The 16,164-nt window shown below is 41.0% G+C and overlaps 1 protein-coding gene across 2 annotated transcripts in view; it reads left to right on the forward strand.

Annotated features, from left to right (window-relative positions):
- The first annotated feature begins 214 nt into the window (after window positions 1-214).
- Window positions 215-16,164, forward strand: part of fgd5a (FYVE, RhoGEF and PH domain containing 5a) — a 40,756-nt gene continuing 24,806 nt past the window's right edge. For both annotated transcript variants that reach the window (XM_007563335.2, XM_007563336.2), the window contains exons 1-3: window positions 215-500; window positions 4,215-6,954; window positions 15,616-15,733. In XM_007563335.2, the coding sequence (XP_007563397.1) occupies window positions 491-500; window positions 4,215-6,954; window positions 15,616-15,733 (2,868 nt within the window). In that variant the 5' untranslated portion in view covers window positions 215-490. The remainder of the gene's footprint in view (window positions 501-4,214; window positions 6,955-15,615; window positions 15,734-16,164) is intronic.

Genomic DNA, 16,164 nt, shown 5'->3' on the forward strand with positions numbered 1-16,164 from the left:
TAGATAGATAGATAGATAGATAGATAGATAGATAGATAGATAGATAGATAGATAGATAGATAGATAGATAGATAGATATGCTTCCAGAGTAGGTGAGCTGTAATGGTGTGGTCTGAAGTGAGTGAGTGGTTCGCGCTCCATCTCTCCGCGTCGCGCTGAGGTTCAGCCACAGGAAGCGCACAGCAGCACCTCCCGTTTCCACACAGGAGCGCACCAGTGCGCTGGAACATCTCGCGTGGGGAGAGAGAGAGAGAGAGAGAGAGAGAGAGAGAGAGAGAGAGAGAGCTCCGCTACCCGCTGTGAGACGAGAAAACACCTTATACCAGATCTTTCGCCGCCGAGAAGGATGTTTCTACTCTCAAAACTTTAATTCCTCTCAATGCTCGCAATGCATCTGGATTAAGTTTGCGGTTTTTGCGGGAGGGCTCCGTTATCTGAGCGGAGAAAAATGAGGGCAGCCGTCGGTTTCCGTGGATGATGATGTCCCACAATGAACGCAGGTTGGTCGTAAATCTATAACGTTGTTGCACCGGAGAATAAACTTTTAGTGCTTTATGTCTGAGTTTGACACCGACGATACACGAGAAGGTTTGATGTTAAGTCATGAAAGTTATTTTTTTCTCTGTTTTTCCCCAATAAACGTCAATATTAAACGATTTTGAGGTGGGTTAAAGGAGACATTGCGCCTAATAGAAAAATAAATTATTTTACTAGTTTCATTTAATTTTTATCTACGGAATATATGTGTTTTCTCGTGTAAACATTGTAGTAGGATGATGGTGAACGGCGTGTACGCTGTATGCAGTTTGTTTGTGCGTGTGTGTGTCCGTGTGTATGTGTGTTTTAATATCCTGGAATAACACTGAAATCCTTGGAAGAGGACTCAATAGTGTCCATATCTTTGGAAGTTATGAGAAGAAATGGAAGGGATGTACAAGGATTTGTGTTTAGATTGGATTTAATAATCCCTGTCTGAGAAATAAAACCGTGGCGGATCTGAATGGGAGTGTGTTTGTGTGTGTGCGTGTGTGTTTGGAAGTGCTGGTTCTGCTTTCAAGTCCGAGAAGCTGTAGATTATTTCTCAAACAGAATTGGTTTTAAATAGCCGACCTGAAGCTGACTTGGGACCGTTTATCTCTTTAACATTGTCCAAATGTGAACATTTGTGCATTTTACAGCATTATAAATATAATTGTTCAACTGTATATGATATACTAAGTAAACTGTTTAGGTTCTGAGAGTAAATGGGGTAACCTGCTTTTTTGTTTTGTTTTGTTTTGTTTTGTTTTCTTAAACGTTTAAAAAGATTTTGGTAGTTTTTAAGGAAATGTTGTGGCTCAAAAATTCAGATTCTAAGCAGGGCAATTAAAAATAATCAAACAAAATGTTACTCTTATGCAAATGATTTGCAAAACTTTATGCTGTAACAATTCATTCTTGAGAGCCCCCTGCTGGTATGAATGCCTCAATCAGCTGCTCATATCGCCTATGCCTTGGACCGACTTTTCCTTTTCTTATAACACTGAAGAATCCAAAGCTTTCGTCAAATCAGATTTTAGGCAGGTGGTTACGGTTTGACATTCAGAATCGAAGCACGGTGTGAAATCACATCCTGGACGTCTGACAGAGTCAAGGTTCCAGTGTCTGTCTCTTCCTTTTGTTTTGCAAAGCGTTTATTTTAATTGAATTCTTGTTGCATAATTCATATCCTGTTGTTCGCAGTTGGGTGCTTTGTCAGACTGGGACCCGTGTTTTTTTTCACTCTTTGTTTTATTGTTCTTTGGCGCACTCAAAGAGTCCTTTCCAGAGGGGGGGAAAAAAAAAAAAAAGCATGTGGTTGTGCGTGAGAATCGTTGAAGAATGGGGAGAAGGAAGTCCATTTGTGCTGTGAAAATGTGAACTCCTCGAGAGGTTTTGTGGTGGAGTGATTGGGGGGCTTCACTGTTAATGTCCTTCCCACCCAGAGAAATCCTGTCTGGATTTCTTCACAAAAGTTCAACTGGTCCTGATTTAACGTTTGAAACCAAAAGCAACGTGTCTTAAGTAAAAAGAATGACAAGAAACGCTTGCAGACAGAAGGAGCAAGAAATACTAAGGAATAAGCAGAGGGCACACAGGGTTTAATAGGATGTGCGTCAGGACAGGTACTAAATAACAGGAAGCGACCAGGGGTGTACACACTTTGTTAAGAATGGGTGTGTTTCATGACAAGTCTAAATTTTTATCGGCAATGTTCAACACCGACAATGTTAAGTTTTAAAGAGAAAGTCAGGATGAGGTTGTTTTCAGACAGACTTGTTGAGGTGAGTCAATGCGAAATGATAAGAAATAGCTCCATTACCTGTAGTTTGTGAACATCATATCACAGTGAAAACTGATTTAATTCTCTGAGTGGTGTTAGGTTAACAGCTAATCAGACAGACTTTGCTGTTTTAGCTGATTTTGGATTTACATGGGACTATAGAAAATTACAAGTAACTGAAGCTGAACAAGTTTATGTTAACTGAAATCATCTACAGTTTGACGAGATGTCTTAACAAGGTCAGTGTTACACCCTAAAATCTTGTTGGTTGAGTTTTTTCGATCGACCTTGTCAGCTGTTAGTTTATCTGTGGAGAAGTAAGACTTGCTATCATTGTGATCAGTGACAGTAGTTGAATGAATGCCATCCTGGAAATATATAATAGTCTCGATCTGAGTTTGGCCTGTTCATTGTAAACTATGCATGTTCAAGTTTTATATTTTGAACTAGAAATGATCAAATTCAGTTCACATTTCGTTAGAAAGTAAAAGAGCAATTTAGTCTAAAAATATTTGTTGGGTGCCTGTACCGCCCCCTGACAAAATGGCCCCCAGGGCAGTGAGCCATACCACTCTTTTACAGAAAAAAATTGTACTATTAAAAATTGTACCTGTTTTTCTTGGTATCTTAGTTTTTGGGAACTTTTTCTAGCAGACCTACAGTCAGCCACTTTATGTAGAGACACTAATGTTGTTCAGTGAAGAAAACAACAACAAACAGCAGTCTCTAGTAATGCTGTAAATGATTAATTAAATGCTGACATTTATGAACATCCTAAGGGTATGAACATCCTTTTGTTTGACTATTTTGAAAATGATTAAAGCAGCTCAGATTGCCCACTCCCACTAGCTGTTAGCCTCCCACCATTCCCACCAAAATGACATGACGTTGTACTGTAAGCAAGGGAACTGTTACTGATGGAAACAGAGCATCATAAAATCTGGAGTATATCCTTAAGCCTCTTGTAATTGTAGCTTATGAGGCTTTTTCCGAAGACATAAGTAATTTTGTTGATGTAGTAGTTAGAAAAGTTTGGATCCTAGTTTGTGTGCCATCCTACCACAAATCCCCAAACCACTTGTGCCACTTCCCATACAGCGGTGATATTGTTCCTCCTCTAAGTACCCCACAGCTCTGTTGTTTTTCCTGCTGATAACGTGCCTTGGAGCTTTCTGTTGGTCGCTGACATCTGCACTGGACACAGCTTTCTTTAAAGGGTCAACTCAAGATTTATGAAATGAGGTTCTGTTCATTGGTCCGGAGTGCTGAAACTATAATGACCGGTCCGAGGAGGGGCTGTAGTTATTGTTGGGTGATGGAGACAAGCGAAATCTTAAAACAACTCTAATCTTAAAAAAGCGTGGTCATGGTTTTGGTGAAGCTGTTCAACCATTAAAGTGTCTTTAAATTTCAGTGGGTATTTACACAGAAGGTGGTGACTGTCCACATGGAAAATTAGTAAAGTGATTTAGAAATGAAAAATCGTTCAGTAGTTTCAATGAATGGTGTTTTATTGATTTTTTTTTGCTAGTTGTTTTTATATCAATTACTATGACTGCAAACAATACATGTTTTGTTTTCAGCATGTGTTGAACACAGCTCATTGGTGACACACTGCATACATTTGTTTACAGTTTTTAAAAAAATTAGCCTTTGTAAAATTAACCACCCAATTCAGATGTGAGAAAGGTTAAGCATTACATTAGTAAAATAATATTGGTATTAACTTCTGTGATATTTGTTGCTGCAGGGAAGACATAAACTACTTATGAATGTCTGTAAAATTGATGCATTAGATATAAAACTATGAGCCACATAATTATTCTTGTAAAAGACATAAAATCACAAAAAGTTGTAAAAACATGATTTGTGTCACGCTAACTTTGAATTTTCTCTCATTCTCTTCACACAGAGTTTCAAAATCCACTGCAAGTCCCTCGACCAAGGGTCCGCAGTCACCTCACTATCAAGGTGCAGTCAAAGTTAACATCAAAGTCATGGCCCCCTGTCCATGGCTTGAAACCTCCTGTGGCCCCCAAACCCAGGCCTCTCTCTCAGTCTCACCTACAGGGAGACACCCACCATCAGCACAGGCTCAGCAACGGAGAGCTGCCTCACGCTGATGGGGAGGCGGGAGATCTCCTTGAAGTGACTGAGGAGAACCACAATAAAGAGGAGAGACAAGAAGTAGAGGGTGGGGTTAGTGACAACAGCTCAGGAGGGAGCGACAAAGAGGACACGGCAGAGGAAGAAACCGTGGCAGGAACAGATGGAGGAGCAGAAGTGTTTGATAAAGATGGCGATGTGGACAGCATAGCCTCCGATGACACGATTAAGGCAGACGATTTGATTGACATCGCAGAGGAAGAAACCACCGACAGTGATTCCGTTCAGCCTGAAGATAGTGACCACACTGATGATGAGAGTACAGTAATGTCATTGCATCCTCCAGCGGAGCCAGAGTATGAAGAGGTAGAGAAGACGGAAACGGGTTGTGACTCTACAGAGCACTTATATGAACAAGAGGTGGAGTCACATCTTGAGCAAACACAGTCGTCCAGTGTTGATGGTGAGAACGATGATTCTGGACTTCACGAAACAAGCATTGAGCTGCCAGGTAGCTTTTTCCCAAATGAGGCAGAGTTGGAAAATGGCAGATTTGCATATGGATTCAGCATGCTTCCAACTGTTACTGAGGAGTATCCGTATGATTTGATCGGCCCCACTGATTATGCCAGCGATACGTGTGAGTCGTGTGACACAGCTGAAACTGGGGACACAGAAGTCTGGCAGCCAGAGCGAGCCACAAAGGACCCCTCTGGTTGTTTTCGATTCACGTCCAGCACAGAAGACGTGTTTGGGCCTTATTCCGTCATAGAAGCGGTTCCAGAAGATACGAGTAGCACGGCTGATCCTGAGTGGAACCCTGGAGAGGAAGATAAATTTTCATCAGCAAATGAATCTCAAACCCAGGATGCCTGTAACCAGGAACCTTACTACGTGTCATCAGATGACGTGGACAAGCTCGAAGACGAGCAAGCCAACTCAGAACAGCTTCACAATGAAGATGCCACGGAGCAATCTTTTCAACACAAAGACAAAGACATCGAGTCAGCTGATGAATATGCGGACATTGATGATTCAATCTGCCTAAAAGATGATAAAGCTGAGCAATCTGAATGCGTATCATCGGAAGATTACGTCGAGATAGGTGAAGAGGATGAGGAAGAGGAGGTGGAAAAGAAGCATATCCGAGTTAAGAGTGCAAAAGAGAGGACTGCTCAGCGAGAGCAGGCTTTGCGCGGCCAGAGAAAAAGCTGTCAGCCTCGCCTCAGGTTGTGCAACATCACAGTGCCAGCAGACCTAGACCTGGGCTGCACACCAGAGCTCACCAATAGGGTGGTGTTTGCTCACACCACTGAAGCCTTTGAAGAAGACATTGAAGAACTAGACTGCCACATTGTGCCTTACTATGAAGACACAGATTCAGACAGCGATGAGCACATATATGTAGAGGTTGGGTTTGAATCAGAAGGGGAGAATTTCATGTCTCTTGATCGAAAAACCATTGTCACGCGATCAAGGTCTTACTCTGGAAAAGTCTCAAATTATGTACCAGAAACTGTACCAGAGGAAACAGGGACAGAGACTCATGACTACTGCACCGTACCGGAGGATAAGAGCAGTGAACCTCTCAGCCCCTCGGAGCAGCCAGCAGTTAATTCCATAACACCATCTACAAAGTCTCGTCGCTTCTTGCTCTCTTCTCGGTCTGCCGATGGTCCAGGATTATCCTTTTTCACTTCAACGGAGAATGACCAATCACTTCAGAATGAGATCAGAATAAAGAGAAAGGATGACACTTTGTCCCTGCCATGCGTCATAACTTCCTCTGGGAGCTTCTCTCAGCGTAGCCATCAGTCATCAAGTGGTGTTTCCACGCCAACTTCTTTAGCGGACATACCTCCACCCTTTGAGCTGGTTCCAATCACCAAGAGACCTGTCACTAAGAGCTCACCATCCCTCCTGATCCAGCATGAACTGAGTGAAATGCCCAAGAAGAAGAAGTCCTCGTTTAAGCGTTTTCTAGCGTTCAAGTTCAAGAGGAAGACCGACCCAAAGGGTTTCAGTGACGGAAGTGTCCGCTCTTCGCGATCCTCCTCCGAGTCCAGCCATCACGGCGTGAGAGTCATAGAGCTTGATCGTCGAAGCAATGGCAGCTCACCTCAGCTTCAATCTGCCATGGTGAACCCCCAGCAACATCCATCAAACCTGCCATCCTCTCTAATTCTCTGCAAAGATCCCCACAGGAGGAAAGGAGACCTCAAAGCTGATGGCAAGGGTGTGTCCAGAGTGGAATCCTTTGAGGAGCGCTCTCGCCGCTCCATTATGCCACTTCCAATGACCAAACCTCGCTCCATCTCATTCCCCAGTGCAGACACCTCAGACTATGAAAATATTCCAGCCATGAGCTCTGACTATGAGAACATCCAGATCCCAGGAAGACCCACTAGATCCCACACAGTCACAGAATTTTTTGAAAATCCAAACCACACCACAGTGGTGTCCAATGAAAATGATGGTTATGTGGATATGAACAGTTTTCCTGGGATTGACAGCAAGCCTCAGACATTGAAAGCAGACTCTGAAAGGTAGGAACAAAGTATTTTCTTTGATTTCACCTCAACAAATCCAAAAATGTTTATTTCAACCTTATTTATAGCAATGTTTGGTGTAATATTATGAGAAAGCTCAAATAATTTTGACTACAGATGCTTCTAGTATCAGGTACCCTAATTAATGAACAAAATCACATTTTGATCTCACAGATCTTTCACAGAATGTTTGGCAAGCCTTTTCCTAAATCAGCCAAATTTCCAGGTTCTCAGTTAGCAAAGCAGCCCCAGACTACTAAACTACCACCACCATGTTACCAGTCTCATTAGTTGACAGAATATTTTCTCAAAAGTGTTGGGATATGTACTCTCTTTGGTCAGCGAGGGTTTTAGGATTTAAACTTTACTACAGATGCACTTTTTCTTTCTTGTTAATTCATGAATGCACACCTGACCAGAGGCATGGACGGCTCTACCCTGCTCTAGTTATTGCTCTAGGCTCCTCTATAATGCTTCAAAGAGCACTATTGTTCAATAGCGCTCTATAGAATGTGCATGGTAATTCAGAATAATTTTGGCCCCGACTCGTGGGAACATAAACCATTTTTCTATTTGTGGAGAAAACAGAAAAAATGCCCAAAATGGCTCTCTCTAAGTATTGCTGAAGTCTTAGGAGATTAAAAGTGGGATTGCAACTCTTTCCAGATAGATGCTGGAGATTTGTTTTTATCTCATTTGTTCGTTCACTTTTTTTTACACTGGGAAATGACGTATTGCTCTTTCGGCCTACTCTATGTTATCTGACATAGAGTAGATAACAGCTATTTAGGTGATTTCTTGATTATACAGTTTTGGCAGTAAAGAGTCTAGTGTATTATAGTTGAGGCTGTGTTTAATCGTAGTTAATTCATGGTTTACCCACCCTAATGATTACTTTTCACCTAAGCCCATTTTGATAGCATATTTTCCCCTTTTCAAATGAATTTGTAACTTAAAAACTGCCTTTTGTATTCACTGAAGTTATCTTTACATAATATAAAGTTTTGTCTGATGATCTAAAACATTAAATGTGGCCAAAAAAATCCAGATACAATCCTATTTCAATGCACACTATACAGTCAAAATCCTTGAACAGCTAACATCCTCACACTTTATGTTAGGATACTTTCCAGTAAGAGGGATCCCACTGTACTCAACCAGGTGATATTTGTTAACGTATCTGAGAAACAAGCAGCCTGCCCGGTCAGGCATCACTGGCTTCAAAAAGACCAACAGCTCTTTTTGAGCGTATCCCTGTTTTTATTATTATTATTATTATTATTATTATTATTATTATTATTATTATTTGATTTTGAGGTCACATCTGGTGGTGCTTTTTCCATGCAAGACTGATGTAGTAGAACAGGTACTGGCAATGAGGTAGCTCAGCGAGTGCAGCTTCTGCACATTAGGGAAAGTCATTATGGATGCAATTAAAAGTGACAAAATGGGCGAGGGGGGTTCTTTCACACGTCGAAGTGGTGGAGGATAAGCGAAAACGTGAGAGCACCAAAGGAGGGAAAAGTGTTAATAGAAAAAGGCAGATCAATATTAAAACAAGGTTTGTAAATGATAAAGTGGAATAGTGAATTGTCTTGCGTGAACAAAGGAAAGACAAAAGAAGCAGTTCTGGTGTAATTCCTCTACTATGTCAGCCACTTGTGTTTAAGAGGGTTTTTTTTTTATTAAAATGGCTTTCTCCTTGTTGCTTCTCTGTCACTGTCTTCTTGTGGGTCTGCAGGGTTTACTGCAGTGTGTGATGAAGTGGGGAATCACCATATTGAGACAGTACAAAAACATCCCGACTGCACTACAGTCACTCCAGAATGCAGCCTGAGTTTGACCAATGCAGTTTTTGCATTTGTAGTCATGTCACAGATTATATCCATTAGATTTAGGCTTGAACTTTGAATGGGACATTTTAACAATATGATGAATATGAACAAGTTTGCACATGAGCCAGAAAGTTTGATTTTAGTCTCAACTGACCAGAGCACCTTCTTCCAAAAAAACAAAACAAAAAACAAAAAAAAAGCCCTCTCCCCTGCATGGCTTTTGGGAAATCTGGAAAATCTTTGAATTGGTATATTTATGGTTTTATTTCAATAGGAACTTTATTCTTAGCCTGTTCCATGATATGAAGTGCATGGCTAATATTTGACGTGCCACCAGATTCCTCTACCTGAGCTGTGGATCTCTGCAGCTCCTCCAGAGTTACTATGAGTCTCTTTAATTCTGTTTTAAACCTCTTCACAACTTTATTCCAAACCCATCTGCTGTGTCTCTTATTTCTTTAAGGTGTTGTTTGTGCACTGATGTTCTCGAAAAAATCTAATTTCACTTAGAGACATCATAAAAAGGTGCTAAACACTTTTTATCTTCAGTTTGCCATCCATCAATAAAATATCCTCAGTCATCCATACATTTAAGTCTTCCACCTATACATGAGACCTCCACCAACAAAGCTTGTTAAACTTTCTCTCCCATCACTCCTACCTCATTACTGACTGATCATCCATTCTTCCCTCACCTTCCTGAACTATTTAAAACATCAGTAATTACACAAACGGTTATGAAACCTGGCTAGGAACCCACTGATCTTAATGATTTCAGACCAATTTACGATCTCCCATTTCTGTCCAAAGCTTTAGAAAAACTTGTAGCTCACCAAATGTATAATTAGCTCTGTGACAACAACTTGTTTGAACAATTTCAGTCTGGTTTTCAGCCCTGTCACAGCACAGAGACCACACTGGTCAAAATCACCAAAGATCTCTTGGCGGCATTGGACTTCTGCTTAGCTGTTCAGCTTCTCTTGGAATAAACAGCACAGCTTTATCCTGGTTCCCATCATCATATATCTCTGATGGCTCTCACCTTGTTCAGCTAAAGCCTTTCCAATCCCAAGTATCCGCAGTCAGTGAGTGGCATGCCCCAGGGCTGTGTCCTGGTGCCACTCTTCTTCAATATTTACCTTCTCACTCTTGGCAGTAAATTCAGAAAATGTATCAATTTCTATTGCTATGAAGATTACATCCAGTGCTACCACATCTTTATCCCTCCTCATGCCTCTCATAATCTTCTTAAACTTAATCCATATAAAACTGAAATACTTCTTATTGGCACAAAGTCCACAATCTGCAAATCCAGCAAATTTTCTTTATCCACTGTCCTCCTCTCACCACAGGTCAAGAGTCTTTGTGTCATCCAGCATCCTCCCTTTCACAGCTCATACTGACATCACAAACTCTGCTTCCTTCCACCTTCGTAATGTTAACCGTCTCCGTTCCTAACTTACCTAACCACTGTCATTTTAGACAATGGCGGTACCCACTGTTTTTTCACTAATGTATATGCGCTTTTGAAAAAAGGGTCAAAAACATTGGGCTTAAGTGACTGCTAACTTTCTTACTTTTATGATAACCGTGAAATCCTGAGACTGATTAATGTGAACAAGTGTTCAATATTTCAAATGTTCGGGTTCAGAGGCAGTTATGTACTAATATTTGGTTTCATATACTTTCTTGAACAAATGGCCCTAGAGAACATTCATGATCTTGATGTAACCCAAAATGAGTTTGGCACGTCTGCCCCACAGTGTGTTAATATGTTTTAGAGGCACTCTTATATGTCTAAGCATTTCTAAAGAGCTCTATACCTGACCACTGCAGATGCTTTGTGTCCTAGTGATGGTATCAGTGCGCTTCGCTTTGTGCTTCAGATCCCACATCAGCCACAAAGATGCCAAAAACATATCAGTCTTCCTGCTTTTTCTTTAGCCGCATTCCCACCACTGAGGTTCCGGTTACCAGGGTCACTCTGAGTTCCCTCAGGGCGGATTTTTTATTTAGGTCAATAGAATATGTATTTGTGCGAGAGTTTACTCACAGAGAGGCATTTCTCTGCCTTTGTGAGCACATATCGCGTGAAAGCCTTCGAAATCCTGACACTGCCGCAGTCCCAGAACACGGAGATGACGATGACAGTGATTTATTAAGAACACATTCAACACAGCACGGTCAAAGCTCCTTGGAGAAACAAGTTGATTTTTGTGAGGGAAAACGAGCGGATAGCCTCGGGGAGTTTCTCAACAAACGCCTGCAGCCACAGACGTGCAAGCAGGCGAGCTTACAAAGCTGCTCTCCACCATGGCTGCCCTGTTTCTTGTGGTGTGATTAATGCACGCCAGCATTAAGACACCACATTAGCACACACATTCAGACTAAGCAAAGAAACATGTTCATTAGCGGCGCACTGCAGTGTAGGATGAATGCAAAACAGACGCTGCGATTTAACCCAATCCCAATCAAGGTGTGTTGTTTTTTTTTTGTAGGTGTGTGGGTTGCTTATTATATGCGCATACGTGCAAGCGGCTGGAGTTACATCTCTGTGCTGTTTTATCAACCAGATGATGGTCCAGCTGAGGATGTTGTCTCAGCAAACCAGTCCCATTGAAAAAGCCAAACGGCTACAAATGGGCGCAGGAAACCAGCCAATTTTAGCAAAGAAAGTTCAGGATTTTGTGCAGCTGAGACACTGTTTTATTTTAGCACATATAATGGGGTCTTGCTAATGTGTAGCAGAGTTGTACATCACTCTTCCAGTTCAGCAAAAAACCTCTTCAGAATGATGACAAAGCCCTGGCATGGCCTTTAAAACGGCACCTCCACCCACTGTTTTTTTTGCATTAGTAGTGATGAGGGAGCCATCTTAAGTACATTGTTGTTCTGGGTGGTGCGCGGTGCAGCGAGGCAGTGGGCAAGGCGTGTCCCTGGTTCGCCAGGACCGGTGCCAGTTGCTCTGAGGTCGTTAACAGGTCATCCCAAGGGAGGAAGTATCCAGCCCAGGAGTTTCCCACCAGCCTGTTTACAGGAAATGCGGGATAAGGGTGAGGTGCTGGTGGGAGGTAGAGAGGCGCAGAAACGGCATGACAGGTAGGATGAAACGGGAGGAATGGGCTTACCTCTGTTGCGGGGTGAGGGCTTTGCTTTCCCTTGGAACAACAGAATGAGGTGTGGTCCAGTCAGGAATGTCAAGTCTGCTGTCGCTGTTACTTGAGATTACCAATAACTATTGCAGTCTCTCTTCAGGAACAATCTAACAGATTTATGGGTGCTAGATGTATTGTTGCTAAAGAGTGAGTTCATGTCTGCTATGATTTGCCAAACCACACAGTGCAGGACTGAAGCTACAGCAAACAATCCTCTGGTCTGGATATGCCAGACGAGTATCTGACCCTACATGTACCCTCAGGTTCGTCAGAATGTAATATAGCAATGCAACTATTTGCATCCTTTTAGCCTTGCTATTAATTGTCTGTAACAACAGATGGCTCAAACGTGGCTTGTGACCGTTTAGATTAAGCTTTATCTCACAAACAATCTTTTTAAGGTATACTTCTGCTTGAAAACACGTACGGTTAGCTTTTTAAAATTGCTTAAAAAGCTAACCTATATTCTTTAAAAAAGACACTTAAACATAAAGAACCCTAGAGACCATTACTGCGTTCTGTAATGTCCCTCCTGAAATTGAAATTCCAAGAGGGGAAGCTGGATTTTTGTTTTTTTCCAATCCCCAAAGACATCATCCGTTATGTTGTATCATGTTTAACTGCATCAGAGACTCAATAAAAAGTGTTAAAGTGCACCTCTGACAGCTTTGATGTCATTATATCAATCACGCTGATTGTACTGTACAGCCTCCGTCAGTGAAAGCAGTTTTGTAGTAGCTGAATATTTAAAGAGCACTTTGGTTCTCTCTGCCTTGGTAATCACAACTTGGAAATGACATTACACCCAATTTCACCGCGTTCCAGCTGCAAGCTGCAAGTTTTGAATTAAAGTTTTGTTCAAAACTTTAATCAAAACTCTCTGCCTTGAAATTTTTGAGTTTGTGATGGGATTCGATTCAAGTACCTAATGGGGTCACGATCAAGCCAGTTTTAAAATAATCAGTATTGGGAGTTGCTGACAAAATTCCATTCCTGTGATTAGACTTTTAATTATAGTACTGTCAGGTGTTACTGTAAGCCTGCTTTGCACCATCGAGCTGTGCAGCAGCAATTTCTCTACCCAGTTTCTTTAAATTATTGGCTGTTCTTTTTTTCTTTGTTTCTTCTTTCAGTGGTTGAAATTGTGAGGAGGTCAGTATACCATTAATTTGCTATATTTTCTTTTTATATATATATATAAATATATAATTCATGGATAACCCAGGTAGGTGTAATTTCTGTTCTGGTTCTGGCCAGCATTGCTACTCTAATGCACCAGCACTCCATGCAGTGCTTGTTTAAAATGTTGTGGCAGTGAATGGAAGCAGTGCTTTTCTGCTCATAATCAGTCCGGGTATAGCTGCACCACAGCAATGACTTTAAGGACACCATCTGTCACATCACTTAAACTCTACTGTTAGACTCTCTACTGTTAGGTTTGATCACTGTATGCCATTTAGTTTAATAAAAAAGTGACTTAGAACTAATGGTGGAAGGAAAAGTAAGCAAAATATTGTTATTCAACCTATCACTCATTTTGCTCAGACACCGAGAAAAAGCAAGTAAATGTTGCAGCTAATTACCATGAGTGAGGCATGCAGGAGCAATGTTTGGAAAGAACTGTTGATTAATTTGATAGTGCAATTTGCTAACATTAACAGACTTGAAGATATCTGAAAATAAAAACACAAGGCATGAACTACCTTGTGTTGTGTTGTCTTGGGTTGATACTTTCATTGGGGCTGAAATTAAGTTTACTTTGTTAATGGTCACTCTGTTTTCACTCAAGTTTTAGCTATATGCTCAGTCATCATATGTTTTTTTTATGCCAAGAACAGTTTTCTGTTTGATTTGATCAATTTATGTTTAGTCCTGTGACAATTTATTTGATTTTCTAGCTCTGAAATATGACAAGATCTGACATTTAAAAATACTCAAGTCACTTGCAGCACACAAAAATTGGAATTTGGATCTGTGACCCCAAATCCCAACTCATCATGCAGTTGAAAAATTATCCTTCATCTATCCCAAACAGACCACATGTATCACGGCAGCAATCATAAAGAAAATTTATTATTATTTTGTACAGACGCCACCTCCACATCAGTAAACAAATAACCTTCCTCACTAAAGACAGCGAACACTCGAGCACATGTTCCAAATCCCCCATTAGTATCCCATTCTTCTATGGTTAGCAATCAAATGAACCAGCACCTTTAGTCTTTTTTTCTCGTAATGGTGCCATTATAAGTGGAAAAAGACTTCTTCTAATATATATTTTGATACGGGGTGTTTACTTTATTGAATCGTGTATTACAAGCGCCATCAAATTTACCGGAGGCTGGTGAGATGTGTCTCTCTTTTTCCACCGTTATTGTGCCCGCCTTTAAATTTGACACACTAGATTTAACTTTGTCGTGTTTCCAACACAGCCAGCTGGGATAATAACTTTGCTTTAATAGTCTTATTCTCTGAGCTCATATCTAATGTTTCTCATAGTTGTCCAAGTTTTCGGTTTAATTTGTTTGGTCTAATTTGTTAAGCTTAAAATATATTGCAAACCCAATCATTTATTTCCTTTTATCTGATTACATTTTTTCTTTTGTGTGAAACGTTCCTCTGAATAATTGAAGACTGAGTGCTATTGTAGGTTGAAGACGAAAAGGTGAAGGTGAAAGTCCTCGGTGGAGTTGCTCTCGGTCGTTTTATAGATAGCGCAATAAATCAGAGCGGCAGAACGACTTTAAAAAAGAGCAATTCCCCGCAGTTCTTTTTTTTCCTTCTGAGCCAAACCCGGGAGCCCCGGCTACGCCGACCCGACCACTCTGAGGTCAACCGTGAGTAATGGGCTGTAGGTGCTTCCACTGGCCCGCCCAATAAGGCTGTTATAGGTGGTGGCTTGGATGTGTGAGAGAGAGAAAGAGAGAACTTGAACTACAGAGAGATCCTCGTGAAGTATGGGTATGTCTGAAAGGAAACTGAGTCTAAAAGATAACTCCTATAACCTTTAGTCTCCTGGAGGTATAGCCTATTCCTCACTAGTCAATAACAAATTATTTTTTCAGTGAGGCACTGCATTGGACTTCTCCTCATTTTGCAGCAGCTCTGTATCGACATTAGAGCCATCGACCTACGCCTGTCGTATTTACAGTTTTGTGATGACGTGAACCTGTCAGACATACTTAAAGGGTCATAATGGGCCAGAGGGCATCGCTAATTAGTGCAGGTTGCATTTAGAAGGGATTACACAAGAAATCGTCTGCAGCATATCCCCTCGGCTCTTGCAGCGCACAAAAGGATTTCTAGCAACTTCGCCATCTCCTCAGGACCTAATCAGGAAAGGGATTATTACACTCTTAAGCACCCAGGGACTCTTTATGAAAACTGAAATGCTTAGGGACACTCAAAGGAAGCAGAAAAACATACATTTATAAGGGACTGGGAATTGAGCACTGCGTCTGAATGTGCCCTTTGGGAATGCGGTGAGTGGCCTTTCATTGTAAATCTGAGTCTGAGATTGAGTGTGCTTTATGCTACTTTGCATTCCCGACAGAAAAAAAAACAAAAAGCATCGTGCCGTATTGCTAATACAGTGATCCTGTTCTATAGAAGCTGTTATAATGATAATAGGTTTTGCTATTAAATGTGTCTTTTTATGTCTTGTGCAGTGCCTACACGGAACCTTTTCCCATGAACCCGGTCTCTGCCGGGCTGTCAGCTGATGAAGACCACGGTCGTACCTCAGAGGAGGAAGACGGAGCCTTGGAGCAAAGTTATGACCGACAGGTGAGTGGTAAGATCCAGAAAAAAAAAGAAAAAAAGGTGTATAATAGACATTGGGTCAGTTACAATTTATTTTACTTTAACTAAGGAATGCACAATTTTTATATATGTTGGAAAAATATGTATTTCTCATTTGTATTCTAGGAGGAAGGACTGAACTGATACAAATGTTCACAACCAAACATAAAATAAAACTTTCAATTTATTATCTTTAATCAACTTTATTTACTAAAAGGTAAATAAAGCTGATGTTCCCAGCTCAGATACAGGCAGTGTTTTAATTAGTGTGTGTGCAACTAATTCCTTAACTAAACAAAACATTTCTTGAGATGCCCTGATTGATTTTGGCTCCCTATGTGTAAAAAGACTTCCTTTAAAACTTATTGATAAGTGGCAAGAAGGTTTTCTCAATGTGGATGAATTTTGACCAACTA

This window comes from Poecilia formosa, unplaced genomic scaffold (assembly GCF_000485575.1).
Source record: "Poecilia formosa unplaced genomic scaffold, Poecilia_formosa-5.1.2 Scaffold147, whole genome shotgun sequence".
NCBI lineage: Eukaryota > Metazoa > Chordata > Actinopteri > Cyprinodontiformes > Poeciliidae > Poecilia > Poecilia formosa.